The sequence below is a fragment of the Diospyros lotus genome, chromosome 10, assembly GCF_014633365.1.
Source record: "Diospyros lotus cultivar Yz01 chromosome 10, ASM1463336v1, whole genome shotgun sequence".
NCBI lineage: Eukaryota > Viridiplantae > Streptophyta > Magnoliopsida > Ericales > Ebenaceae > Diospyros > Diospyros lotus.
Window position 1 is genome coordinate 20,079,439 of NC_068347.1, and position 26,475 is coordinate 20,105,913.

The following is a 26,475-nucleotide window of genomic DNA, read 5'->3' on the forward strand; positions in this document are numbered from 1 at the left end:
GTAAAGTAATATTCTGAAAAATAAATTTAATGTTTTAGGAGTCCTTGAGGGTAAGAGGATTGAGAAATAGCCGCTCGACACTATTTTCGAGGCCGACACGCTTTTCGAGGTAACTTAAAAGTAGGTGTACCATTTCAAGCTTAGTACGATTATAAATGTTTATCTTCGAGAATGCTTTTATCATATTGACATACTATGATATGTACCCAACACGTAGACTGCATCCATGACATGATTATGAAATGCATAAATACACGTTGATATCATTGATCATATGCATTTGAGGCCGTAGGGAGTACGAACTGGCACCGCTGCTTTACCAAGGATGTCCCCATACACTCTAGTTTTGAAAGAGGTGGCCGCAAAAATGGTAGGTAGCATGAGAGGTGAAGTTGACACATACGAAGAAAGACATGGCATACACACATGACATAACATTATGTACCCTTACTTAAATGGTTCATCATCTAACTTGGATTCGCCCCTGGAACATTCGATGTTTCAGTCGGGATCTGCAGTAATGATACAGAGGTTGAAGATGTGTAGTGACGCGAGACGTCAAGAAACGAGTAAATGTGCCATGTTATATTGTAATATTAATAGTTCAAGAATTATGTACGTTTTAAATTATTTTCAGAAGCTTATGTATTAACTTTGTAATGAATGTCATGTTCAGTTATTTATGTATGTAAAGCCATGAGCATGTTCGATTCAACTTCCGCTTTATAAGATTGTATTTACCTCTAGTGTATAAATTAAGCACTAGATATGTCTTAGGAAATTTCGGGAATAATGTAATTTAGAAAGAAAGAAAAAAAATATATATAAGACCAAATTTCCTAAGATATAACACGCCCAGGATAAGTGGGGTGTTACACATTGAGTCAGCCCAAGTGGGCCCACCTAGCGAAAGAGTCCCAAGTGACCGAGAGATCCTTGAGTAAGCCAGATGCGGCATGTGGCCGTACAAATTTGACCCGTGCAGATCGAATGGCCGAGTGGGCTGAGTGACCTTGCGAATGGTGGCATGAGCGAATGAGTGTGCTGCAATGCCTTGTAACCGAATGGCTACGCCACAATGCCTCATGACCGGATGACAAACATTTTGATTTTGATTGTTTACGTTTTCCATTGTGCGAGAGCCAGACATAATCTCATTGTTTAGATCACACACACTCCTCTAACTTTGTTATTCATTAAAGTTGCAACCGCTCACACTAATTATTGTGCTATTTAATTGATTTTGATTTGAGACATAGATTTATCTCAGTTGATAAACTATAAATATCATTGGCTTAATTTAAAAGTGAAAAGGACAATTTGACACTTATTTAAGAGCAAAACAGTGATACAGCTACTTACCTACAATCCGTCATTAATTAGAAATAGGATACAGCTAGCCAAGAAAAAAGAAAAGAAAAGAAACAGGATACAGTCATACAGATCCAAAAAGCATAGTGAAAATAGAATTTTCAAACAGTATAGTGTATGAGAATTTGAGAAATATTCAGTAACAATACAGTCTATTCCTCATTAATCCGCGTGAAATATTACAAAATTAATTTCCCTATAGGCTATATTCAGTAACAATACAGTGTATAAATATTTTTACAGACGAAGGAGCGTAAACCCAGCAGGCCCTTCGATTCCGACGCGACGCCACCAACCGCCACAGCACGACCGTTTGTTTTCTCTTGTCGTCCATTTTCCCACGAGCCCCCTTTTCCTCAATTTTCGCGTCCACAAGTGTCTAACCAACCTCCAAATCTCTCTTCCTACATAACCCACATATTTAGCCTCTCTACGATGGATTCGCATGCGAAGAAGACACGGCGATTCAAGACTTTTCTCTGTTTCCGGCCTGTCGCCGTCGACCACTATTTAGTCAAGCCACGCCGTGACGGTTGTGTCGACGACGGCAGTTCCGGCGATCCGGCCTTATTCTCGCACTTATCTGAAGACGACAGCATGGCGCCCCCCAAGATCTTCACTCGTATTTCCAAAGATGAGGTCAATATTTGCTCTGATGAAAATCTCGGCAAAGGAGGGTCTCGCCGCCGTTTTACTCGTGTTCTTAAAGCCATTTTTTTCGGGGCTTCATTGGTAATTGTTATTTCAACCATTTTCGTACAAATCTTGTCTGTTTTCAATTACATTATTAATGAATATGGGTCGTACTGTTTCGTTTCAATCGACAGGCCAAGAAGGTTAGAATCAAGAAAGCACGGAAAAACTCCAACGCATCGTTAAGAAGCAAGAGCGTGTCTGGAAAAACCAATGGAACTTTGGATTCAGCGAAAGTGAAACCTGTCAAAGAACAATCTACGGTCTTTAGACCAAAGAGTACTTGTTTTGGTGGCCCAGCCACTTCGACGACGCCGTTCTCTTCTTCATCCGCTTCGTCCATCAGTTCCAATTCCAGATCCTCGTTGTACCGGAAAGTGGAAGAAGGTTGCATTTCAAATGTGGGGTTGTGCTTTCTCCTTGTTTTGTTGTTGGTTTTGATCGTTTGGGGGAAGGCTTGCTCGATAGTCTGCACCTCATCGATGCTATTTCTGGTTCCCAGCCGGAGGGGGATTCACTCGCCGGAGGCCGTCGTTTACCCGGCGGAGATGGACTCGGCGGAGTACAAGAAACGGGTGATCATGGATGGGCTGCTCGAGAGAAGTCGCAATCGGGTAGCGTATCTCTGAACTTTGACCATTGGAATTGAACGGTTTTCTATAACGACCTCGTGTTGGACCAACAAGGCTAGAGAGTAGCGACAAGTCAACGCCTGTGTAGTATAGTGCCCTTCACATTTTTCAGTTCTTGTATTTTGCCAAGGGAATCAGCAAAATTTTCCCTTTAAAGCTGCTGCGATTTGTAAATGTATGAACAGATTTTAGTCGTCTTTTATTATAATAAAATATGTATAATACGGTACAAATATACTGTGAAACATAAAGCATGAATACAATTATGAAAGATTAAACCAAGAATGATCCAAGAAGGAGGCAGAACCTGCAGGCATTTGAACTGTTGTAACGTACTTTCTTGGCCGATGCAATCTTATGAAGGAAGACCGAAAATTGGAACCGATAGACAGACGAAGCACACGAAGAAGAAACAAATGAAACCCACCAAGTACGCTCTCTCTTCTTAACGATGGCTGCGAGTTTTTTCGAGCTTTCCTGATTCTAATTAATTAACAACCCACCAAGTTTCATTAACCAAACAACAAATGAAAGAAACAAATTAATATATCATGAAGGATCAATGATGTGTTGAAGATGGTACGTACTTCTTTCGGGATGTGTTTTGGTTCGCCACCAATGGACAAATTGAGAAAATTGGACTCCTATATATAATAGTCATATCACTGTATCCATTCTTGATATGTTTTAAACTAAAATATATATGTATATATATATATTGATAATCTTATCTTATTTTAAATAGAACTTATCTTAAATAGAACATTCTAACATTTGTTTAAATTAAAAAAAACCTAATAAATAAATGTTTTCAAATTAACAACAGCTCCATTTTTTTCCTTTTCTTGGTAACAATAGCTTCATCTACTTTCATATTTCCTTAGTAGTTGACCTAAATAAATATACTCAAAAGCTGCAAGACACCTAATTAAAAAAAAAAAAACAATATTTTATTTATGTTATCTTCGATAAAGCCATATTTTTCATATTAATTAAGGGGTATTTAATCTTTTGAAACTCACAAGCCAAGAAAGAGGATTGAGTAATTGGCGAAATTCAACTAACTTTAAACAAGAAGCTTATAAAGAGAGACTTGCTGAGGAAAATGGGAGCTGACAATTGAACGAGAATGAACTTTTATTGTTATGTTATAGGTAAAAGTTTAAAAAAAAAATTTAAGTTCAAAATAATATTTTGGGTTAAAAATATGTAATTTTTTTCTTAATCAGGGTGTTTCATGTAACATGTAAACTGGATAATGAGCATATCTTGGTTTGACTTCCTGCATAACATCTCATGAGTGTGCACGAGCATCAATTTTTATTTCTATCACGTGCAATTTGTATGTGGCCACTTTATGTGTTGCATGTGCATTGGAAAAGGCATGGACAGAGATGATTATGCGTGCTGCAGTTGTGTACCGCCGGGATATATCCCCCAAAACCAGTAGGCATTAGCCTGACTGGGGTTACGCTCCTGCGGTGACGACTGAGGGGCGCGCCCAGTGGTGATGACCATGGGTGAGATTATATATGTATTTATATATATGTACGTATGGCTATAGCCAAGTGTATCAGATATGACCTATGGTCACCGAACTCAGCTACAGACTGGTACGTATTATGTTGCATTTTATTTGCTATGTGAGGCCATTGGCCATTTATATGTTGACAGACTTATATGCGTGTTATGCATGACATTATCATTACGGGTGTGTGTGTAACTCTTGAGTTATCACCTGTCATTTCTGTCAATATGTATGTTCACCACACCTGTATCCTATTATTATCTGCCATGCTCTTCCTTCTTATTTCTTATGCTTGCTGAGCTTTGTAGCTCACGTTGTACTCTCCTCCATTCCAGGTAAAGGTAAAGAGGTAGCAGGTGGGGAGTCAAGCAAGAAGGATGGGTAGACATGTGCGCGTGCGGGTCCCCTCTTGATTTAAAGGGTCTTGGGAAGTTGTGTTGGTAGATGTGTAGACTTTATTTTGTGTGTAATGTAACTTAAAGAAAAGTCATGCTGTAATCCTTGGAAGTATTTATCTTGGGTTTGAGTTTGATGGATGGCAGGTGTATGCATGCTTGTGGCTAAGTGTTGTTTTGTCTATGTTCTCTAGCACCCATTCTTCCAGGTTGCCTTGAAATGGGTTAACTTGGGGGAGGGGTGTTACATCTTCTTCCCCTTATTTTCTTTCTTGTGAGCTTTGTGGGCGAGGGGGACATGCTAGTGTAGATTGTCAAGTAGGAAATCCTTTTTCTTCTGGCTCTTTTGAACAAGCTAATTTTATTTCTTATGGTGGCAACATGTCAAATTTTAATCCCTACTCCAACACTTACAATCCAAGATGGAGGAGCCATACTAATCTTTCTTGGAGTAATAATCAACAAAGAGTGCCCCCCGGCTTTCAACAACAACATCAAATTCCACAGGAGAAGAAACCGAATTTGGAAGATATGATGGCAAAATTTATCAATAGTACAGAGGCAAGAATGCAAAGCTTGGAAACTCAAATTGGACAACTTGCTCAAGCAATTTCAGAAAGACCACAAAGAGGATTGCCTAGCAATACTGAAAAAAATCCAAGGGAGCATGTAAAAGCCATCACTTTGCGAAGTGGAAAAGAATTTCAAAGTAAAGAAAAAGATGAAGAGCGTACAAAAGAGGAAGAAAGCCAAGAGCTTGAAGCCAAAGAAGAGGACCAGGAGCTATCAACAGAGAAAAATGTGAGTTCTTCTTCTCTTAATTTAAAATCTTACAAAATCCCTCTTTTTTTTCCTAAAAGATTTCTAAAGGCTAACTTGGATAAACAATTTGCTAAATTTTTAGAGGTGTTTAAAAAATTGCATATTAACATCCCTCTTTTTGATGCTATTTCTCAGATGCCAAGTTATGCCAAATTTTTGAAAGAAATAATTTCAAACAAAAGAAAGTTGGAGGAATTTGAGATGGTGAAACTTAATGAAGAATGCTCTGCAATTCTACAAAACAAATTGCCTCCAAAACTTAAGGATCCAGGGAGTTTTTCTATTCCTTGCACTATTGGTGAAATTAATTTTGATAAAGTTTTATGTGATCTTGGTGCAAGTATTAATTTGATGCCTTTTTCTGTTTTCATGAAGCTTGGCTTAAAAGAACCAACACCCAACACTATTTCTCTTCAATTGGCTGATAGAAGTATAAAATACCCAAGGGGAGTAGTGGAAGATGTCTTGGTAAAAGTAGATAAATTTATTTTTCCTGTTGACTTCATTGTTCTGGACATGGAAGAAGATTATGATATGCCCCTAATTTTAGGGAGACATTTTCTTGTCATAGGGAGAGCTTTGATTGATGTCCAACAAGGAACACTTATCCTTAAAATTTATGATGAGACAGTTACTTTCAATGTGTTTAAGGCTACGAAACATTCTGATAACAATGAAAAAGAAGTCTTAAGGATAGATGGCATTAATGATTTGGTAGAGAGATTAGATGAGCCTATAAAAAATTGTATTGCTAACTCTTTTGATGAGCAGGAACAAATTTTAAATGCCAAGAACAAGGCTGTGGTCATGGGCTATTTGAAAAAAAAAAAAGCAAAAATGTTGTTCATCCAAAAGAGACAAGTTGTTGACTTTGGATGTTTCTTCTTCTTCAAAAGCCAAGCCACTAGGTCATGAAAAGGAAAGGTTGATAAGGGTGTTGAGGGAGAAAAAGAAGGGGATTGGATTGAGAGTTGCTAGCATTCAAGGAATAAGTCCATCAATTAGCACAAATAAAGTTTTAATGGAAGGAGGATTCAAGCCTTCGTGAAGACAAAAACCTAGTCAAGCTAATGACTATAAAGAAGCGCTTGATGGGAGGCAACCCATTCGAAATATTATTTATTTTTCTTTTCTTTTATTTCTCTTAACTTTTAGAATATTCTTGGATTGATTTCTTATTTCATTTTTTTTTCTTCTTTTTAGAACTTGTTGAATCTAGAAAGCCAGCCTCTCTTCTTCAAAAGAATAAGACCAACAATCTTCAAGCATTTCAAGAAGGCCTACATCAGGGGAGTATTGCTTTTCTTTTCTTCTTTTTAAACATTGGGGACAATGTTTAATTTAAGTGTGGGGGTGGGAAATTCAATAATTCTCAATTTTTTTGATTGCCAAAGAAAAAAAGAAGAAATATATAATGTGCATAAATGATGATTTTCTTTAAAATATATATATATATATTTATTTTCATGTTTAGGCTGATTTCATGTTTCCTATATTAACTATTGGTTTAATGCATAGTTAATTCAAAATTGGAAATTATTCTATTTGATTATTGATTCTGGGTTTAACAGTGTTAAGGAAAATGAATTGATTATGCCGAATTATCATGATTGTTGAAATATATGCTTCTTGATAAAATTCATGGGATTTTGTGATTATGCATGATTGATTATGTGAGAATAATATTGTGATTATTTCTCAAAGCTAGGCCTAAACAGAGTTGAAGTAAAATGGGATGATACAAAAAAGAAAAAAAGAGCAAAACAAAAGAAAAAAAAAATCGTTTTTGCTATTTTTCTACTCCTATGTTTTGAGCTGCTTAGTAGTAACTGGGGGTCGACAGTGTGCTCCTGCATCATCCTTCACGTCAAACGGTAGTTCAAAATATGAGTATACAAATGCATTCTAAGCAATTATTTAGAAAAGTAACCAGGTGTCTTCATCACAAAATGTTGACATTCGCGTCAAAAGCCAAGTAATGCTTAGAAAATATTGATTCAAAAAAAAAAAAAAAATCATTCCTATTACTCCTTATGTTTGTAGTAGTGGAGATAAGTGATTTCAAGAAAGCTATTACATGATTTAATTGTGTTAGTTATAAGATTTCACGAATTAATTTTGAAGTATGCATGGCATCAAAAGTGATAATTTTGCATGACTAATTCTTTCGATTAATACTTTTGGATTTAGAGTTGATATGATAATATGGATGGTAATCAATTTCGAGATTAATTATGCGTTGATATGTTGTTGGAATTTTTGATTTTGGCCTAACATGAAAATGAAATGTTTATTTGGTATTTCTTCTCTAATTTGCTTGAGGACAAGCAAAAGGTTAAGTGTGGAGGTATTTGATAGGGCTTAATTGTTTACATATTTTTATCTAATTTTTATCTTAACCTTGTGTTAATTTCCTACATAAATGTGTGTTTATATGAATTTTATATTATTTTAATCTCTTTTTGTAGGAATTTGGCAAAGGAAATTAATTTGAAGATTTGGGCGTAAAAGGAAAAAATATATATATTATAAAATTAATTTTAAAATAAATAAATAAATATTTTAAATAATTAATATTATAATATAATTAAAGTTATTATATTTAATAGTATATTAAATATTATATATTAAATTATAATATTCATATTTATATTATATTATTTATATATATAATATTATAATAAGATACTTATTATATATATATATATATTAATGGTGGCAGTGGCGTGTGAAGGGCCTTAGGGCTCTATGTGCCACACATATATATATAATAATATGGAAGGCTAGTGAAAGAAGAAAATGGAGGAAGCGGCGGAGGTGCACACAATGAATGTGAAGAAGCAATTGGAGATTGGGAGGAAAAAGGAAGCAGCGCACAGAACAGCGACGCTGCAACACAAGGAATTGAGGATTAAAGTATTGTAGCGGCCAAAGATTAAACGGAAGCAGCGCACTGCACAACAACGTGACCCAGATCTGTTTCAGATCTGGGCAGGGAACTTCTTTCTCATTTCAATTTCTATTGTTATTTTTACTTTAATAATGTCTAGCTAATTTATTTTAGCTAGGGTTTGGATGAATTTTAATATTGGGATTATGTGATTATTTGTTTAGTTTGATTCAAAACCCGATTATTATTTGCACGAGGATTTTATATTGTTGTGCTTAATGCTTTAAATAATTGACCACCTTTTAATGATTTAATGATTTATGCATGACTGACTAAAGAATTGTTATAAATTAGATCCATAGACAATATAAATCACATGCTTGACTATGAGATCGAAAGATGATTAGCTCATGTGTGGGAATCGAGGAAGCTTAGTGAGTCAAATCGCCTTCCAAGATTAGAGGTTTCTAAAGAACTTAATGCTTATTTATTTCGTTGATATCTGCTTAGAAATCTGACAGTGAAATTGAATTAATAAAGGATTAATATGACTTGAGAAATCTTATTAATTAATTGAGGGGAATCCACAATCACATGCAAATAATTATAAAATACTGTAAAAGTATTTGTGGTTTTGAATCGGGTTGAATAGATAGTTACATAACCTAGATTAAATGAAATCTAAACTGTAATACCCCGAGAGCCCAGAGAAGTTAGTATATATCGAGGATAGTGTAAGAAAGGAAACAACACCAGCTGGATACCTTTTGGGCTGAATGTTGGCAAAGAACTCCCAAGTTAAGCGTGCTTAACCTGGGGTAATCCAAGGATGGGTGACCCCCTGGGAAGTTCGCGTAGGCCCATCAGGATAAGTTGTTCCGGACCTTCTTATCGCTCGATGCGGGATGTTACAGGTGGTATCAGAGCCGACCCTTGGCGAAGGCGGTCCGATGAGGGCGGGGAGTGGCGCCGGGGCTTGAGGGCCTGTACAAGGAGCGGCTTCTGGCAGGCTTCTAGGATGGCAGCCCCCAAGGGGAGAAGGTCTGGGACCAGTTGTAAGGTCGCATGACGAGGACGTCATGTGCTTAAGGGGGGGAGAATGTAATACCCCGAGAGCCCAGAGAAGTTAGTATATATCGAGGATAGTGTAAGAAAGGAAACAACACCAGCTGGATGCCTTTTGGGCTGAATGTTGGCAAAGAACTCCCAAGTTAAGCGTGCTTAACCTGGGGTAATCCAAGGATGGGTGACCCCCTGGGAAGTTCGCGTAGGCCCATCAGGATAAGTTGTTCCGGACCTTCTTATCGCTCGAGCGAGACGTTACATAAACCCTAGTACATTTATTAATTAATTTTTCTCACAAAGAATTCATTTATTTATTTTTATTTTTATTTTTATTCATTCGATTAATTAATTAGTTCAACTTAGGTTAATTTAAAATTGTTTTGGTATTGTAATCTAGTTCTCGTGGGATCGACACTCTTTTTATCACTATATGCATATTTGACTAGGGTGCACTTGCCCGAATTAATTGTGCATAAATCACACATCATATATGAATTTGTATCTATGTTTATTTGTATTATATTTGAATTGTTTTGTATAATTTTTTATAATAAAAATTATATTTACAAAAAATTCTCTATATTTTTAAATTTACAGTTTACCCCTGCATTTTCGTTTCCTACATTTTTAAAAAAAATGTCGTTTCAACGTTTTCGTTTCATTTTAAAAACATATCTTTTTTCATTTTCGTGCTACTTAGGTATTAGGTAGCATCAAGTCTCGAGACAAAGGTCTCGAGACGACATCAAGTCTCAGGATGACATCAAGTCTTAGGACGAAGATCTTAGGACAACATCAAGTCTTGGGACAAAGAGGGTCTTAGGTCGACAACAATCTCAAACGGCTTGACGATGATGTTCCATCCCATAAATTCATTGTTGTGTTCAAGCAACAACATTTGATATCATCTGTGAGAAACATATGAAAAGCCAACGAATCAGTTTGTAATGGCCTAAATGAGAAACACCACAAACCAATGGAATCAAGAAGAAACAAAGACTTAGTCTTTGGGGCACCCCCTCAGGATGTGAGATGGTATGCCTCGCTCCACGAGACCATTACTAGATAACCCTCTTCGAGCCACTTAAGACACCCAACCTTGAGTCCGATTAGAGACCTATTATTGGGCCCAATGGGAGACTCAGTTTTAGGACAGGTTGGAGTCTCATTCTCAGGAAAGGCTGGAGACTCACTCTCAAGGCCAGTGGGAGACCCATCCCGACAAGTCAACCATACTAACCCACTTGAATAGGCTCTTTCCATGGTACCACGTATTGAGTATGAGGCCTTGCAACACCAACATGAAGAAGGAATGCAGGCACTTTGAAAGGTGGTAGGTTTGTTTCAAAGCATTACCCCACGTGTGACATTGCCACCAACATTGAAAAGGTTTGTGTCCTTCTTGATCCCACTCCAAGAAATACAAGAAGAAAGTTTTGAGACCACACTGGAACCATGGAGGGTGCGGTAACAGTCTAGTCATGATTTGTGGGAGCAACTCGTCCCCTTTCGACTTCAAGATTGGGAAGCCTATAAAAGGCCAAGAAACACCCAGGAGGATCCCTAGAAGGAGAAGTATCTTGAGACTATAAGAAGTGTGTCCACTAATAAGGGTTGAACTCCACCAAGGGGTTTTGTGAAAAAAAATCAATGAAGTTGAAGGATCGTCAGTGTTTAGTGCTTGCGAGATAGTGGATATGAAAAGGATAATTGTGGAAGTTATGGAGTAGAAAAAGTTGTTTGCGTTAGAAGACCACCCATAAAGGAAAACCCTTTTCATTCTAGCCATCATATGGAGAAATCCTTGCCAATGATGTTCAAAATGCCCCAGATATCTACATATTTAGGCAAGAGTAACCCTCATGATTACATTCAAAACTACAAGTCCTTCATGATGTTACTGAAGGATTTCATGTACGGTGGTGCGGTTAAAAATATTTTTTTTTTACATGTATCAGATACACGCAATGGAAGTAATAAACACTCACCATACATAGCTTGAATATTTAAGGAACATGTTATTTAAACACATAAAATATAATAAATGAATGCCTAAAGTTCGATGTTAGGTTGGGGTACAGAAATTGTTTATGTACTAAGACCGATCTGCCTCACGTTTTGGTGGTTCTAGGCTGTCCACACATAGCCTATTGTCTGGTATCATTTTGGTCACTTCTTCCCATGCTAGACCAGAGGTTACCTGTATCACCAGCACCCGCGTCTGAAATTCCTCACGTAACACTCACGCTCTAATTAATTTCAATGGAATGGAGCAGAAAAAGAATGGAAAGAGCAAAGGAAAATTACAAAAGTATCCAATAGTTAACAGCCTTTGTAATTTCCCTTAAACTTCCTTGTTCAATTCCACCGCCACTAACTACCTACAGCCCTAATTTTGTGCCACGTGGAGTGCACCAATTTTGGTTGAGGTGGCACCTAGAGTCGATTACCGCAATAGTGGACTCCCATACATGGGGCAATTGACTCTCAGCACTCTAGTAAGTCAACCTTTGACTCACCCCATGATTAATGCTTAATGACATAATCGAGACATATCGAATGCACAATTTCGATACCAGATATAACATTATATGGTGTGTGACTTTCTAGATCTATTGTCCGCTAGCAAACATATAGCACCTAAACCCATTTCAGTACCAGTCAATATCTTAACCCATCACATGAATCTCTCCATATCCCGGTAATAATCCAAGAGGTCCTGGATAGTACCTAGCAACAGGTCAAGGACAATATAGCTGACAGTGAGTCTCACTTCAAGTGAATCTATTACAGTTGACGGTTACCGTTTATTATAATCATTCCATCACCTAATGTCCCGATCAAGCGAGAACTATGGAGTGATAAACCCACAAACTGAGTAGCTATGTGTCTGATCTTATCAATGTGACTAGATGACACCTTAGGAAACACCTGTTGGTGTTAGTGCCCTAATGCTAAACTTAGATGTCATCTAGCAATTGTAATTATTAGACTAATGGTGTAATTCTTACAAATATAATAAAACATGTTTTCATATGTTAAGGTCATATCTTCATTCGTACCCCTTTAATCAATCATATGAGTGAGCTCTTAGATTTTCTGATGATAGTCTTATTCTTAAGTGTTAAGAATATGTGACAAGGACTTTCGGGGTTAAAGATTTTTTAAAAGTATTCCTAGTCCTTAGATTTCTCAGAAGAGGACTATGATCAATCAATTATGGATTGACACATGGGTTACTACCTTTGATTTGTATGAGATACTAATGATAAAGGATGATGAGTTGCATGCCGTAATCCAATAGATGAATATAGTAAACATATGGGTAGATGTTAGTGAAACATCTATCGAATGTGACACACATGATAAATCACATCGCTGAAAGGATCTATGATCTATCACAGGTTTCGATTGTGTTACTAGTCCTAAAATCGGAGGTAACACAATTGTCTTGTATATTAGTGCCAAGAATTTTCCATTGCTAAAAACCATCTGGTAATCATGTGAGAGATGCACTGCGTGATCTCTGTGTAGTGATGCATAAAGGTAAATGATTGCTAATGGGATTCGTCAACCTCTGGCATGAGGTGAACTTCCTATGCGATCAGCGATAGCTTTGATTGAAGAAACCCTTGGCCATAGTACATTTGATTGGAAAGTGTTTCTAATGTAAAAAAGAGTTCCAATGTGTCATCTCAATCACACCACATTAATCTTAGCATAGATATTAAGTTAGTGAGTTTGATCAATCTATGACTCTCACTTAATTGGGATGTTAGTCAATAGAGGGATTATAGTACATGAGAATTGGAAGCCTAAATAGGGTTGCTTTGAAGTAAGACTTCATTACTGGTAGGATCACCCTAACATAATGCTAGTTGTCACTCAAGATCTTTCGGGGTACATCCAGGAGATGGAGAGATCCTCGTTGTAGTCTAAAATTTTTGGTCAGCATCAAAGAGTTTAACGTGTTTTGATTTCTACTTAATAGTGAACCTAGAAGGTCACACACAATCATGACATACCACAAATTATGCACATGCCCACGTATCAATCCTCTATTAACATGTTTATGGCTACTCATCTCATCATACACATCATAACCTTCCATATCCATGAAAATAAACCATAATATTGAAACCAAGAATTGCACACATGAACACATTATAGATTCTCCACCCTCTAGGAACGACAATCAAGATTGTGATTTGTGGAGAATCTTCTTAGAAGTCAACATGATGACTAGAGGGTGAGTTGCAACCATTAAAAGAAGAATTAGGCGATTATAGGGGAAAATTGGTTGATAGACAAGAAGCATCTATCGATTGACAGAAGCTTATCCTCCCAATCGGTCGATAGGAGAACTTGCATATAAAAGAAAAGAACAAAAAAGACTTGCCTCTCAAAAGTTAAAGAGGAAGAGGAACTTGCCTCTACAAAAAAAGAGGAAGGAGAACTTGTCTTGCTTTGGATAGTTGAACCAAAAAGAAGAAACAACCTACTGGAAATTTGAAGATCTCACCTTTTTGAAGCTTCCAAAATCAAGGAAGAAGAAAAAAAGGAAGAAGGGAAGAGAATGAAAGAAAAACAAGGTGGAGAAAATGAAATAAATAAGACTTACATGCCAAGCTTCTGCTTTTCCCAACCGCTGAACTTCCAATTCCATTCCAATTCCATTTATAATACATAAACATCATACATATACATGTTTTCATGGCCACCCGGTAGCAATCGATTGATAGCCTGGAAGGAATTGGTCAACAGTTAACCCATTTTGGGCCAAATGGTTGACAACCTTAAAGGGATATGTCGACCGTTTGCATATTTAATCCCCCATTTCATTTAACCTATCACATTCATATCCCTTTAATCAAATTAATCAAGGTAAACAAAGCATAACACACTCATACATCCATACCCATTTCTATCTTTCCAATTTTAACTTTTTAACTTTCTTTTACCGATCTTTTCAACATTTAACAATTTTTGCCTATTGAATCTTCCACACTTACATCACTCACAACACACTAATCAAAATACTTAACGAAGTATACCACCCATAGGGACATTAATAAGGCATCCTGGACCCACTAACGGGTCATTACATAAAATCATCATTAACTATTAATGATGTTTGAGACACAATAGGTGCATAGTACCAATACCAGAGGCCATGTTGTATGATGTGTGACTTTCTAGATTCACTACCCACTAGAAAACAAATAGCAGCAAAACTCATTTGGCATTGGCCGAAACACCTCGACCCATCACAAAAATCTCTTCATATTCCGATGATGATTTGAAATACCTTGGGAAGAACCTGGCAGTGGTCCAACATAATATAGAAGGCAATGAAATCTAACTTCAAGTATGGCAAGTAGTTGACGATTATCGTGTACTATAATTCTTTCATCACTCAACATCTTGACTAAGAGAGAGTCATGGAATCATAAACTTACAAACTCAGTAACTATGTGTCAGATCTTATTAGCGTGTCTCATGAAACACTTTCTTGATTAATCATAATCCCTTGGCCAATGAATTTTCTATCACATTAACAGTAGACCACATAAGACGTTCACCTTATCAACGACGACAAGGGTGACAGATCCTATCCCTAAACACCTGTCTCCATTTGCTAGCAATATAAAACCGCATAGATGAGCGTCCCCACCTCCTAATTGGATGATTCGACGTATTAGCAAATCCAACACACCAATACACAAAACAACTATGTCAGTTCAAGTCTAAAGACTAATACACAAACGCAATGTAACACCCTAGACTTTGAAAAATAATTAATCAATAGATTTATGGTGAGTTTTTGGAAATTTTAGGTTGTAGGTGAAATAAGGAGAAATGAGGTGTTGGGTGTATGTATTAATTTCTGAAAGTTATGGGGCTGAAGTGGAAATCCCAAAAATAGGCTGAGAATTGGTTTAAATTTAATTGGGGGCAATATGTAAGTGAGGAAACGGCTAGCCCAACTGGTCGCGCTCGTAATGGACCAGCTGGGTGACCCAGGATCGAGTGGGAGGGTGAACGCGCGGGAGAGAAAGGGTGGAAATTTTTCCCACCCATTTGGGGCGCCAAACGGTGCCATTTTGAGGTGCCAAACAGTGCCATTTAGAGGCGTTAAGCAGTGCCTATGCACGCGGCCTTGCCGCGCACCAATCGTGCGCCCCAGGCCGCGCCGCGTGGTGTGGCCATGCGCCACTTTCCCCCACTTCAGTCCAAAATCCTCACCTTCTTCTGTCGATTTGTCCTCCCTCCCTCGCCTATAAATAGCAGTGATTTCACTACTGTAACTTTGTAATTTTTTTTTAACACGTCGAAACTCTGCTCGTGCTTATACGCAAGGTATAAAATATTTTTTAAATTTATTTAATAGTGTTACTTATAAATTAATTACATGTTTAGCTGTATTAATTAGCAATATAACGGCGATAATTAAAATTAACTGCACCTTTAATTAAATTATTTTATTTCATAAATTGTATAGGAAATTGGGACGTGAAACCGACGCGAAGCAAGTGGTTGATGCGTAGTAAGGGTTTAATATGCTTTGTGTGTAAATGTATTTTTTCATGGCTTGTATTAGATTGTGGAAGAAGTGTCTAGGCATGGGGCTGTAGATTTAGGCCGTGTGAGTCTCGAGATGGGGTCTTAAATGAAATCAGTGGGGCTACCAAAATCCGGATTAGGGTGAGGTGGACAGGCCTGTATGCATGATGCACTTCACATTATTCTATAATTGTCATGCATTTTAATTTACTGCAACTCATATTACCCTTACTGAGTTCCCGGGACTCACCCCTATATTTTTTCCACTAACCCAGCAGGTGGCTCGAAATCCGAGAAGGGAAAGACAGTGCTGGTAGATAAGCCGCCAGTTGGTAGTGACCGTTAACCGTGAGGGTGTGGGTTAACCCCAAAAGTTAATAATGTAATATATCTATTGTGTGTTAATTATGAATGACAATTATGGTTTAACCAGAAGTAAATTGGAATCAAGTTAAGGTTCCCACTATGAGTAAAACCAGTAGGTGTAGGGAACTTGTACCGGTCGACTACGGTCGAAATCTAAGATATGTTTTAATATGTTTGGGGTTGAGGTAATTTATTGAGTTTGTTGGTATTTGTTTATCTGAAATTGAATTAATTCTCCAAGGGCCTAAATAGGCACGGGACTCAGGAGAGTTTTCGCTGCCTTTGCATTTTACTCCCAAGTTCCCGACTGGTCGAAGGTGGCGAAGCCTGGACCCCACCTAGGGCACCCATATTATTTTAATACTATTTATTGGCAGGGGCATAGTCATCCTTCGGAGCGGGCCTAGGTTGTAATGTGTGTCATGGTGGCACCCGGTAGTAGGGCCGGGGTGTCACACGCAACTCGAAAATAAGATCGTTATCCACAGTGCAATGTAATCAATTATCAGTGTCACATTCAGTGCATTGTTCTCCAACAACCACCCATATGTTTACTAGAGATATCCTCATGTCATATGATATGTGAAACACCCCTAACCATTAGTGTCTCATACCAATTAAGGTAGTAAACATCTTTCCAGTTCATAATCTACTAATCAAAGTCCCCATCCGATTAATCTAAGGACTAGAAATATTTAAGAAATCATGTCACTAGAGAATCTCATCACATATTTTTAAGTCTTAACACCTTAAGAATAACACTCTCAAACAGAAGATCCAAGGATTAATTCACATAACAAATTAGAGAGTTTAATGAATGATGATAAACATGTTTTTTTTATTAATAATATATACAAAGATACATCACATGTATTAATTACATATGCCAGACGTCATCTAAATCTACCATTAGGACACATCACTAGGAAAGACATCAAGAAATGATGTTGTTTCATGCATATCCAAGGCGGTAGGTTATATGGTATCAAGATGACATGCCATGTACTATGTGCCATGCTCATATATCCAAATGGATTAAACCTATCAGCTGCCAACCCAAGTCTAACATTACGTGGCTCCATTGTAAAAGAGGGATACAACTCATTGGACTTCTTCCAAGCTTGAGAATCTGCTGGATGACACAAATAACCCATCCTTGACACGTTTCTCTTTATGCCATAGCATATCAGAAGAAGTTTTTGATGACATATATTATTTTTAAAGTCTCGGAGTCAATGGAAAACACCTGAGTTTTCATGGGTGTTTTCTTTCGATGCTTATCATCTTTACGTACCATCAGTTTCCACCTAGATGCACCACATTTGATACATTCATTCTTGTTTGCATGCTCTTTATTAAATAGTATACAATTATTTGGACATACATCAATCTATACGTCATTAAGACCCAAATCTCGAATAAATTTTCAATCATTGGAAACATAGATCTAATCAACTTGAGCAACATGTCAAAAGAGTTATTACTCCACCCATTTATGCATTTCAACTATAACAATTTCACAAGAAATGAAAGTTTTAACGCATGGGTACATCCAGTATACAGTGGTTTCTCAGCATTAGACAACAACTTATAAAATTCCTTTCCACTCTCATTAGGCTCCACATGACTTATAGAATCAACACTCATATCCTCACTACAAAAAAACTTATTTTTAGCGGCGATTTTTAAAACCGCTGCAAAAAATGAAACCGCCGCAAAATACTAATTTAGCGGCGATTTTTTTAACATTTTGCAGTGGTTTTGAAAAACTGTCGCAAAATTCATTAAAATATTCAATTTTGCGGCGGTTTTTTAAAAATCGCCGTTAAATTTAGAAAATAATTAAATAATTAAAAAAATAAAATTAAATTTAGCAGTGGTTTTTGAGAAATCGCCGCTAAATTAAAAATAATTAAATAATTTAAAATTTAAAATTAAATTAATATTTGCGGCGGTTTTCGAAACTGTCGCAAAATTCATTAAAAAATTTAATTTAGCGGCGGTTTTTTTGAAAAACCGCCGCTAAATTCAAAAATAATTAAATAATTTATAATTAAAATTAAATTAATATTTGCGGCGGTTTTCGAAACCGTCGCAAAATTCATTAAAAATTTAATTTAACGGCGGTTTTTGAAAAATCGTCGCTAAATTCAAAAATAATTAAATAATTTATAATTAAAATTAAATTAATATTTGCGGCAGTTTTCGAAACCGCCGTAAAATTCATTAAAAAATTTAATTTAGTGGCGATTTTTGAAAAACCGCCGCTAAATTCAAAAATAATTAAATAATTTATAATTAAAATTAAATTAATATTTGCGGCGGTATTGAAAACCGTCGCAAAATTCATCAAAAAATTTAATTTAACGGCGGTTTTTAAAACTTGCATTAATTAATGATTTGCAATTAATACTTATTGTATTAATAATTTACATTTTGTAATTTGCATTAATAATTTAAAATTTTCAATTGTTTTGAAGTAATAAGTAGTAATAAAATTTTCCCGCAAAACTTGCATTAATGATTTACATTTAGTACTTGTTGCATTAATAATTTACATTTTGTAATTTGCATCTTTATATATATAAAAGTAGGATAGTCTTGAAAAAAGAAATTTCCTCCCAAAACTTACATTAATGAATGATTTGCAATTAATACTTATTGTATTAATAATTTACATTTTGTAATTTGCATTAATAATTTAAAATTTTCAATTGCTTTGAAGTAATAAGTAGTAATAAAATTTTCCCCCAAAACTTGCATTAATGATTTACATTTAGTACTTGTTGCATTAATAATTTACATTTTGTAATTTGCATCTTTATATATATAAAAGTAGGATAGTCTTGAAAAAAGAAATTTCCTCCCAAAACTTGCATTAATCAATGATTTGCAATTAATACTTATTGTATTAATAATTTACATTTTGTAATTTGCATTAATAATTTAAAATTTTCAATTGCTTTGAAATAATAAGTAGTAATAAAATTTTCCCCCAAAACTTGTATTACTAATTTGCATTTAATACTTATTACATTAATAATTTACATTTTGTAATTTGCATCTTTATATATATAAAAATAGGATAGTCTTGAAAAAAGAAATTTTCCTCCAAAACTTGCATTAATAATTTTTTTTTTGTAATTTGCATTAATAATTTAAAACTTTCAATTGCTTTGAAATAATAAGTAGTAATAAAATTTTCCTCCAAAACTTGCATTAATGATTTGCGTTTACTACTTATAGCATTAATAATTTACATTTTGTAATTTGTATTAATAATTTAAATCTTTCAATTGTTTTGAAATAATATGTACTAATTATTGTAAAATTAATAATAAATTTTAAATATACGAGTTTTTCAATGCTAATTATTTTGTATTAAATTTGCATGAGTTTTATGAGAAATATTAATAGACAACTTAAACTATTAATTAAGTCATAGAAAATTATTCATTTATTTAAATTTTATTTTTATATCTTTATTCTATGTATATTTATATAATATTAAAATATGATAGTCAAATAAAGTATTTTGCCAAGTGCCAATCAATGATGAATTTTTTCCCTCAAAAACTTGCATTAAATGAAAGGTAGTGATTAATTAATTATTAATTACTTTAATAATTATATTATAGTTTTGAAAATGTGATGTCTTAACAAATTCATAAAAAATTATTTAAGGTTGTCAAATGCTACGATTTTTCAATGCTAATTAATATTTAAGGTATCACATTTTTAAGACTATGGAAGAAATCAAAATTAATTTTTTAAAAATTTTGTTATTATTGAAAAAACTTATTCTTACTCATATTTAAGAGTTTTAATTTATATTTAAAATTATCATATAATTAAAATTAAATAAAAATCTTAAATATTAAAATTCATTATTTTCATTAAAAAAATTAAATTTAGCTTAAGAAAATAATTAAAAATTAAATTAATAAAATTAAATATAAAATCTTAAAAATAAATTTAAAATTGCATTTAAATTAATAGAAAAATTAATTAAAAATCTAATTTAAAAAAATATAATTTAATATTGTTTTGATAATTTATTTAATTTAACTGAATTAATTTATTTTTAATTTATTCTATTATTCTTTTGAAAAATAATCAATTAATAAATGTTTTTAATATATATTAAAAAATATAAAATATAATTCTGAAATTTAAATAAACTTATTTTAATAAATATAAAATTAGTTATTCGAAACTTATTTTTAGAATTATGAAATTTTAATATAGATTTTTAATAAATTAAAAATCTATTTTTAATTTATTCTATTATTCTTTTATATATTTGTTTTTAAAATATATAAAATATAATTTTGCTAATGTATATAATATATATATGTCCACATATGTCAAGGGGTGTTTCGTAGATCAAGTGGTTCGCACGCACGCGTGTACAGTAAGGGTTCTGGGTTCGAAACTTGGGGAGAGGGAAGGTGCTGGGATTTAATTTCCAGCATCGCCACGTGGCGGGCGAGGGCAGGGCTCGCAGGCGCGGGTCGAGCGGCCGGGCGCTGGCTGGGCTGGCCCGCGCAGGTAATTAAAAAATTAAATTTTTTATGTTAGCGGCGGTTTTGAAACCGCCGCTAAAATTACAAATTTAATTTTTTTTATTAATTTTTGTATCGATTTTGAAACCGCCGCTAAAATTAAAAAATTAATTTTTTTATTAATTTTCGCGGCGGTTTTGAAACCGTCGCTAAAATTAAATATTTTTTTTAATTTTTAAAAATAAAATTTTAAAAAAATTAAAAAAATAAAATTTTAATTTTAGTGGCGGTTTCAAAACCGCCGCTAAATATTATAGAAACAGTGGCGATTTTTAAAACCGTCACAAAATTTAAAATTAGCGGCAGTTATTCCAGTGGTTGCAAAAAATCGCTGCTAAACGCTCCGCGACGGCTGACTTAGCGGCGGTTTTCAAAACCGCCATTAAAATACTTAGCGACAGTTAAAAACCGCCGGTAAATGCAAAAAAAAATCGCCGCTAAATGCTGATTTTTTTGTAATGCCTCTCTCATATTAGACCTTCCAAAAGCATCTTCTAGCATTTGGTGCATATCATCATCAATGGTTTCATGGCTCATCCCTACCTCATCAAAAATATCCTCCCAATGAAATAATATATACTAAATCAAATTTCACATCATCATGACTTTTTTGACATATATTGTTGAACTTGATGCAAGGACATAAGACTTTTTTTTTTTTTTTTATGAGGTGGAGGACCAAATGCAAATTCCAAGAAAGTTTCAAGTCCGTCCAAATATTCATTACATAATCTATCCTCCAGTTGCATCCAACTCCTATCCAAATATTCATTATTCATTTGAGGGTACTTTTTTACACAATTATTTCCATAAGCCCCCAACTATGAAGAGATATCATATATATATATATATATTAACACAAGTCAAACTCTATAAATTTTGGTAAAAGAAAAATAAATGTAGAACTGTATGATAAAAAAGGTATAAGACAAGACCATATGTAACTTTTCTCTAGAACTTTAGTGAAAATGCGAGTACCATAGGACATGAGGAGGCTAGTCTTGATGGCAACAATCAGATTACTCGTTTGTAATTATAAATTCACATATTGAGTTGTAAAAATATTTTTTTTATAAAAAATAAGAACTAAATTATTCACAAATGACTCTTAATTTTTGAAAAAAGAAAAACCTCGTACACTTTGAAACAACCTTTTGAATTGTGAAGGGTACAAGGAGGCATTTGAGCAACCACTCTCCATCAAGAAGATCACTACATTGCCACGTTAATAAAAATAAAAATTTCCCTGTTTAATGTTCACAGTTGTGTCATCATATAGTATGAGGCATTTTTATCCTTGTCTAATCTTCTTTGTCTTTTGGCTTTAAATAATTTTTAGTGGCTTATGTAACCATTGCATGGAGAAACTCTTTCATAGATCTTTTTTTCTTTTATTGAAAAAAATAAAGAATAATAGAAACTCTTATAAGAAGGGTGGATAGAGCTAGATATAGAACAAGTTTAAATGATCATGATAAGAGAAATAGAAACAAGAAAAAAGTGGTAGCTTAAGGTTGTAGCGAGGAAGAAGCACAGATCTAGAGATAAAACTAACCTCAAGGTTGCAACGAAAATGAAGAATAGTGGCTAGCTGCTCGATTTAGAGATGAATGACGAGTAGTAGATCAAGAGTAAGGGATGCTGACAATGAGAAATAGCAGCAAAGAAGGGAGAAAAAGTTGTATTAACATCTATGAGACAGCCAATGAAACTAGAAAAATTGAGTTATAGAAGCACATGAACAACAAGAAAAAAAAAAAACACCTCAAACTTAGAGATGGATGAGATCGATGTCGGCCACAGGACAAGCTGTTTGCCAAAAATAGATGCCGTGCTGATCTATCCCTTGTTTGATCTCTTTCTCTATTTGCAAGTAGGGTTTGGGGTTTATGGGAAGAAAGTGTTTGTTGGGTGTCAAGATAGGCATCCCTCACTTATTAATTAGATTATTTTATTTTTTATTTTTTCTAAAATATTTAGTTATTAAATATTAATAATATTTGTTGGTTAAATAAAAAATAAAAAACTATTAATATATTTTTGATGAATGTAGATAATTAAAATTTCATTTAATAAATTTTTTATGGAATTTTTTGAAAAGTTGAAAAGTTATACATACAATTTTTGTAAACAAATTTATTATTTATAGTCTCAAAATGTTTTTTTTTTTTTATGACGTTTGTAGTCAATTAGTAAAGGCTACTCTGTGGCCCAACTAAAATATAACCATTAGTGGAGGTTTGTCATATATCTTTGCTAAAAGTACCAGATAATAAAGGAGTTTGCGATAGTTGTCACTAAAAAAATAGTATTTAATGAAAGGTAATTTTGAGTGCCATTAATAATTTCCTTTAGAGGCTAACATATGATTGCCACTAAAAACTACTTTTTGTGGCCATTCTCTTCGACCCCCACTAAAAATAGTCACTAATTATCTTTTTTCTTAGCGTGTTGTTGAAAATGTCTTTAGAGGTTATGGCAAATTAATTTTTTTTTACTTAAAGACAATTCATTAAAAAGACACTTTTAAATTGAAAAAAAAGTGTATGAAAAAAAATATAAATTATAGAAACCTTTAAGATATTTTTAAACTAAAAAAGGTGTCTATATATAATTAGCCCAAATTATAAAAAGTCTAAATCCAATTTATCTAAAAAAAAAAAAATTAACTATCAAGGATAGCTAAGGTGGTCCTCATGACTTACATTTTGCACATGGTGACCTTATTGATTAAATTGCTTCTTTTTACAAATGAGAAATATTTAACTTGATTCCATTTATTTGGTCATTTCAGTTATATTTGTTTTTTTTTTTTTACTTTTTATATTTTGTTATTAAGCATACATGCTTTTGAACAATTACTTTTCTTTGGGACTAAGTTAAGAATATTAGGGAATACAATCTCTATTAGGTAAAAAGCACAAGGATCTCAATTATGGGAATCGTTTTAATATTCTTTGAGTAGAATTAACTATATACAATTATTAATGTTATTAAATATTGCTAAGTTTTGTTCATATTGTTATATTACTCACGTGTACATATCATTTCTAATATACTATGACATATCATTTCTTGATCTGGGTGGTAGAAAAGATGGGTTTGGGTGACAATTGAGCCAAGGACTAAAACTAATTGCAGTCCAAAGCCTACTAAAATGAGCTTGCAAGCATTAGGCCAGCCACAAACTTACATGACTTCTAAAATAGACTTTAATGTACTTCTTAACGGTCCAAAATGGCGAGGGTTGATCATCAAATTCTTGCCTCTCTGGTTGAAAAGTTTGGCTACTTCCTCATCACTACTGAGGCATTGGAATATTATGAGCTTAGATTGAAACTTCTTTACCTCATAGCATGATCGATCAATATAAAAAGAAACTACAGAATCATTAGGAGTAGTGTTAAGGTAGGCTTCATATGCCACCATATTCAAAAGAATAGACTTAAAAGTTGGCATCGATATATAGTTATAGGAGGGATATTTTGAGGCATCCAAACAAGCTTTTAGACTCGAACTTGATATCAGAAAATCAACGTGAATGGCTAGAGTTAAAATAGATTCTCACTGACTTCAACTCCTTGACTGAGCGAGACAAAATGAGAACTAGGGCTTGTTATTTCGACAACATCAACTACTACATTCCTATGAAGATAAATGGGATCCTTGGTCTTTTCTTCTTTATTTCTCCTTTTTAACTCATCAGGATTTGGTTTCAAGTTCCAAGAAGTTTGCTGACTAGATGGTGCATTAATCGTTCTCATTATTAAGCTCTCCCGCATAATAGCTTATGAAGTTGGCTATCATCTCTTCTCCTTCCTCAAATCGGTTGTGAGAAGGAAGAAATTGCCAATGGACAGGAGAATGAGTGAACTATATATATAGTATATATATATCTCGATAAACATCGATCATCTTTCACGAATTGCATATCATTAAAGGCTTTCGTTGAGTCCTCATTATAGCAAAGCTTGGCATTGTCTAACTTCTTTTGTACCTCTCTGCACAACTTCTTCTCAATGGATTTTTTTGTTTTGTTTGTTATATATACATGCATGTATATTGATTTTTGAAATGAAGTGTTGTCCATCTATTTGAGTTCTGGCTTATCTGGTGGTAATTAAGGGCCAGTCTTAGTCTTCATGGAACCTTTTGTATCTTTCGCTTGGGACGCCTTTCTAATTCTTCTTTTTCAAGATAGTAGTTTGATTTGTTGGATTCAATCTCATCTATCCATGGAATTGGAAACTCCCTCTCCACCTACATTGCTTCCAAACTTGTCACCATGGCTCTTCATCATGACCATCACATTTGTAGTTGCTACTATATAAAAGGATATTATGAGCTTGATCCTATATATTAAGATCCATGATGAGGCACTGCTTGGTGATTAAAGCCTATCTATCTATTATATAAGACAAACACTACTTTTTGTGGTGTATTTATTTATCACAAAATTAATATGCATGGCACATATATATATTCATTGAGTTGGTGAGTGACATGGTAGAATCTTGACCTTTTGATTTATAGACCTGACTATAAACTTGGTTATGCAAGTATATTTTTGGTGGCTTGAAGGTTTTAGAGATCGGTTAAACTTATGTGACACATAATTTATCGACTAACAACACAGTATTTCCCATTTGCATCTTGATCTGTTGGTTGGATGGGGTCTATTCAGTGGGGTAAAAATGAAGACTAGGAGGTTTCCTGATCGATTGTTCAGTTAATTTATTGATCGTGTTGTGATATCATGGGAATCTTTTAATAAAATTAATTTCTAGATATTATATATATAAACAATATTATTACCCATTTGATCTAAAACGCATGCATTGTGACCGAGATTTGTGTCTCAAGTTGATTATGAAACTAGATAATCGAATATTATAGAGGGTTCGAAAGGCTAGAGTGAAGATTTGTTCTCAAGTAAAGGAGCAAAATGTAAATGTAAAAACCTGCTTGTTGAAGAAGAAATACGAAAGTTGGAATAAACGTATAGAGGCAACTTAAGGATGAGTCAACATCAAATGAGAGTAACAATGAAAAGGTAAGCGATTTATAAGTAAGGAAAATAAGTAATTATAACAATATATTAAGTCTTAATTTTATGGAACACTAACATCGAATAATGTAAAAAGTTTGAAAGAATAAATAAAGACTTACTTCTCTAATTAAGGAACAAAATAGAATGCAACAAATTTAACTCTATAAGAAACAAGGAAAAGTGAAGAATCAAGTATCGAGGCAAAGGCCCCAACTATGAACCCTAAGGTCATCACGTGCTATGTCACCCAACTAAGTTCTCCTGGTCCAACTTTTACAATTTACGATATCACATGCACATTTTTACATAATTTTCAAATGCATTTGATGTGTGCAAAGTAGAAAAGAGAAAGGGAGAGAGAAAAGAAGAAATGTGAGAGGATAATTTGATTATTATTTTGCATAATCTCCACTTACAGAAATTGAAGTTTAAATAATAAATAGAATAACCACTTCTCCTAAAATAGTGAGGAAGTGTCCAAATTATTAGCTAGGAAATAGAAACTAAAGAAACAAATAGATAAGGCCCCATAAA

General features: G+C 34.2%; 1 protein-coding gene across 1 annotated transcript; it reads left to right on the forward strand.

Annotated features, from left to right (window-relative positions):
- Positions 1–1,632: 1,632 nt before the first annotated feature.
- Positions 1,633–2,850, forward strand: LOC127812060 (uncharacterized). The gene is made up of 2 exons (XM_052352359.1): positions 1,633–2,103; positions 2,199–2,850. Exons 1-2 carry the CDS (start codon positions 1,807–1,809, stop codon positions 2,691–2,693), a joined length of 792 nt encoding a protein of 263 aa, XP_052208319.1. The 5' UTR covers positions 1,633–1,806; the 3' UTR covers positions 2,694–2,850.
- The last annotated feature ends 23,625 nt before the right edge of the window (positions 2,851–26,475 follow it).

Coding starts and splice junctions, on each gene's coding strand:
- LOC127812060 (XM_052352359.1), top strand. CDS start 1,807: ATGGATTCGCATGCGAAGAAGACACGGCGATTCAAGACTTTTCTCTGT. Junction 2,104..2,198: donor TTTTTTTCGGGGCTTCATTG/GTAATTGTTATT, acceptor TTCAATCGACAG/GCCAAGAAGGTTAGAATCAA.